Genomic DNA, 4,362 nt, shown 5'->3' with positions numbered 1-4,362 from the left:
GGGGGGTGGGAGGAAAAACGGAAAAGGAAATTCCGGCTGAAAAATGTCAGCTAATACACTCAGTGATATAATGCGGGGCATAGACAATCCATTGAATGAAAAGCACACAATCTCTCACAAACGTGTCAAAAGACTTCATTGATCATGCCTCGTTTGTTATTGTAGCCCAATGATGCCCGTTTAAATATTTGAAAGCGTTACCTCAATTCCTTTCGAGATAAGTACCGGGAAAATAATTGTTGACACAATTAAGATAGATAATGTTTTTTCTGTCACAATATTTCATATGTATATTAGTGCACCAGATGTTTTGGTTTGGATAATATACAAGAGTGCGTGTATTTGGGGAGAGCCTTATATAATCCAGACCCTGTGTGCAAGTAGATACAAAGCTTGAACTCATTGCACATTACTAATTTGGGATTTAACTCTGGAAACGTGAGTTGTGACATCATCGTCATCAGCAGCATCATCACCTTCATCATCATCACCATCGTCACCATCATCATCATCATCATCATCATCATCATCATCATCATCATCATCATAGTTATCAGTGTAGAAGAGTGTAAAAAGAAGTGAAGACTTAGATAGTTTCGATAGATTTATGGTAGTTAAAACAGCCGTTAAACGTTTCGTTTAGCTCGTGGGGCGTCTTCAGGACCAAAATACATACAAATCAACAATGCTAGGCAACAAATGTGTTCACTAACTATCAAGAAAATCATCATCAAAATTATATTCATTGTTGTAGATCGAAGTATGATTTTTTTAAAAGAAGTTGGCGGAGACTTGAGTATTTCTGAATTTATGACTTCATAAAACGTTTTCATCGTTTCGCTATTTTGGACTTTATATTGTAGACTACAAAAAGACCCCCCAAAATGGCGGAGACTTGTAAGATTTTCAAAAATTGTATAGAACTACGTTCAACGGGGAGCTATCTTAGGGCTTCGCCAGGAACAGTAAAAAAAAAAATTAATGACTAGACAAGAACCGCACTATGGAAACTAATGTGCATATCACCTACTTGGATGCATACACATACGTCACAGTCACAATGGTGCGTGCGAGAAACATATTACATCGGAAAGGCCAAAGAAAGGGGAGGAAAACTATGGTAAGAAAAAAGTATTAATATTATTATGTCCCCCCCCCCCCTCCCCCTCCCCCCATCCAGGGCAGTAGCACTGACTGAAGTTGTCTTTACGCCATTCCAAAGGGGGAATATTAACATGTTCTTATACACAGTAGGGCTGTGCCCTTTCGACGTTACTATTCGAAATTCATGATTTTTGCACCATTCACAGCTATTCGAAGCGTGGCCGAGCTATTCGAATGCCGTGTGATTTTTTTTAAATAGATGATGGATTTTCGTCTCATTTTTCTCAAACGTAGAAACATTGAAGCACATGATAATGATATCTAAAATCATTAAGATAAATATACAGAAATACTCTTTATTTGATGGTTACGAGACAGGGTGATAAGAGGAGCCTACAAGAATTATTTTTAAAATCCTTTAGAGAATGTCTCTTACTATTCAATATTCACTCGCCACACTATGGACAGCTCAAGCAAGGGCACATGACTCTTTAAGCGCAGCGAATGTTTGTTTTTTTCCATGAAGTCAGCTGTCACAATGAGCTCCCCTAACCCTACTCGAAATTTGAAGCGCTATGAACTGTAACGTGATGTCAACACGTTGCACTGTCTGCGACAACAACACACTCGCGCTCAGTGACTGGCGGGCTTTCACAATATAAGGAAAAAAAACCATTCGACGGCACTGTGAATACCGGAAGTTAGATCTGGGCTTATCACATATAAGAAAATACGATTCGACGGCGCTTCAAAATTGCGAAAGTTAGATCTGGGCTTATCTTATATAAGAAAAAAACTATTCGACGGCGCTGTGAATACCGGAAGTTAGATCTTGGCTTATCATATATAAGAAAATACGATTCGACAGCGCTTCGAATTGCGGAAGTTGGGTCTTTGCCTATCACATGTAAGAAAAAAACATTCGACGGCGCTGTGAATAAGCAGCGAATGTAGAATAGAGGCACGTAGGTCTGGGTTTATGCTTAATATAATTTTTTTTTTTTTATCATTCTACTGAGGTATTCGAATGTCATGAATAGGGATCTCACGCTTCGAAGCTTCGATTATTTTTTCTTTCCTCGAAATCGCACAGCACTGGTTTGTAATAGCCGAGATAGCCTTCAGATGCCCCACCACCCCTTAAATTATGCCCCACAGGTAGGAAACTCTTCTCATTACAAATCTTGTTCAACGCTGAAGCCCGCTACACACAGGCAGTTCGACTCGCCGGATTCACTCGAATAGGCTGACCTATTAGTAGAATGTAAGGGCGAAAACATAGAGAACGCCGATTTCGGAGACTGACTCAGTAAGCGCCGATAGGTATAAAAATTCCCTTATGATTTCCAACTTGCCCCACATATAGCTGGCCGACTGCAGGCGGCTTTAAACTCGGATCGGCGTTGTCGGCTTTATCGGAATCCAAACTACATTCTTATTACGCCGAAAAAGTGGGAAGGGCGTCTCACTGTCAACTCGCGACCGCAGTGCTTTCTGTCGTATCTCCATTTTTTAACAGTGAAAAAAATGTGACTTCTTCTTAAGCTCACTCTTTGTTGTGAACTGCTTTCACTGTTATCAAAAATGGAGATGCGACAAGAAAGCGACGTCACCCGACTGGACAGGGGACAATTTTTAATGGCCATTTCAGAGCTGGTGCTTCACGGTAGACAAAAAACTAATTACATTTTTTAAATCAGCGTCGTCAAATTAGGGTGGTCTCTTAGCAGAATTACATTTTAAGCAATATTTTAGGAATTTCGATTTTTCTAATCCCCAAATAAATGCTTCATAAATACCACCTGTGTTGTGGTGTCATTTTTTCTCATATCTATATCTAGGCGGTAGGCGCCCTCTATGTGGAGTCAAGCAGACACCTACTACTGGCGCCTGTGAGCGTCGATCTCCAGCCGCTTAAGTTTCGGCGTTCTCTATGTTATCGCCCCAAGGTGCGTGTGGGAGTGGTTCGGACTGGTTAGGCTACAATGTCAGTTTGGCTGGCTTCAGTTCAACATCTTTTGGGGCTTGCAACAGGAAGGCGGCGTCCCCTTGATTTTTTTTTTCAGCCGGGAAGAAAATTGTAACATGGTAAAACACATTTATCATTCTGATTACAAAAATAATTATATTTTTGAACTAGCGTGTAAAAGTTAACAAAGTTTACGTGTACACTGCTCGATTTATTGCTTATTTACAACATTGTATGTTTCCTCATTTATTGTATTTGATAAGTTCAAGTGTATCTTTGATATCCATATTATGTTCCGCCACGACACAATGGAATGTTTTGCTGTCTACTTGCGCGGTGTGGATATACACCATGTTCCAGTTTAACTGACGCGTTCACTCAACAGTTCAACTCGAACAATTCTAACTGCAGGTGTGTAGTGGGAAAAGCAAGGGCAAAGAGAGGGGTTTACCGGAATACAAGGGGTGAGTAGTACTTTACGTGGTAAATCTGAACTTTTTGAAATGCGGCTTGTCAATCATCATGTTTAGGCCAATGAAAATTTGGTGAGACCCTAAGTTCCAAATCCACATTTATTCTCTTTGTAGGATTTTGGATCTCAATACCCTGAAGCTGCAGATCGAAGGCTCGATTGTGACCAGGACTTTTGAAATGTTGGCTGACTGGTGTGCAGGATTTTTTTTCTGTACTGAATGCCTGTAGTCATTGAATCTAGCTCTAAGGGTGATGGTAGTTTGACCTACATAAAGGGTTGGGTAGACTTTGCATTAGATGAGTTTAATAGCGTTTTTCGTTTCAAAGGTGATGCTGTAAGAAAGATTTTTGTTTTAAAATGGGGCCTTCTACGAAGTTGGTCGCTTTCATGCATTATCGTCATCATCATAATCATCATCATCATCATGCTTTTCTTTTAATACATTTTTTTTTTAAATTGAAAGTGAATAGGTGGTTTGTATTCCATCACCTCTTCTTTTAACCTTGTTTTATACCCTACCCACAGCTTTGTTTTCCCACAGATTCTAGAAAGCGTTTTTTTGCCGTTGTAACTTTCCCAAGCCTCATTTGATTTCTCAGCACCAAGATGGCTGAGATCGGAACGACTTTAATCGCAGCTGACTACATTGTCGTGGTGGTAATGCTGTGCGTGCCATTAGGGATAGGCGCTTTCTACGCGGTCAGAGACAAGAAATCTGCTACGAGAGAGGAGTACTTGTTAGGTGGTCGACGAATGGGGCTCTGGCCTGTCACCCTGTCGTTGTTTGTCACTTTTCAGGTGGGTCCGGGGGGGG

At 40.6% G+C, this 4,362-nt stretch overlaps 1 protein-coding gene across 1 annotated transcript in view; it reads left to right on the top strand.

Moving 5' to 3' along the window:
- The first annotated feature begins 4,070 nt into the window (after nt 1–4,070).
- The window catches only part of LOC118477970 (sodium-dependent multivitamin transporter-like), a 4,755-nt gene continuing 4,463 nt past the window's right edge, over nt 4,071–4,362 (top strand). The window contains exon 1 of the mRNA XM_035970761.1: nt 4,071–4,346. Coding sequence (XP_035826654.1) covers nt 4,155–4,346 — 192 coding nt within the window. The 5' untranslated portion in view covers nt 4,071–4,154. The remainder of the gene's footprint in view (nt 4,347–4,362) is intronic.

Source organism: Aplysia californica, unplaced genomic scaffold (assembly GCF_000002075.1).
Source record: "Aplysia californica isolate F4 #8 unplaced genomic scaffold, AplCal3.0 scaffold00318, whole genome shotgun sequence".
Taxonomy (NCBI): domain Eukaryota; kingdom Metazoa; phylum Mollusca; class Gastropoda; order Aplysiida; family Aplysiidae; genus Aplysia; species Aplysia californica.
Note: the sequence above shows the minus strand (reverse complement) of the source record. Positions and strands in the feature narration are given on the sequence as shown.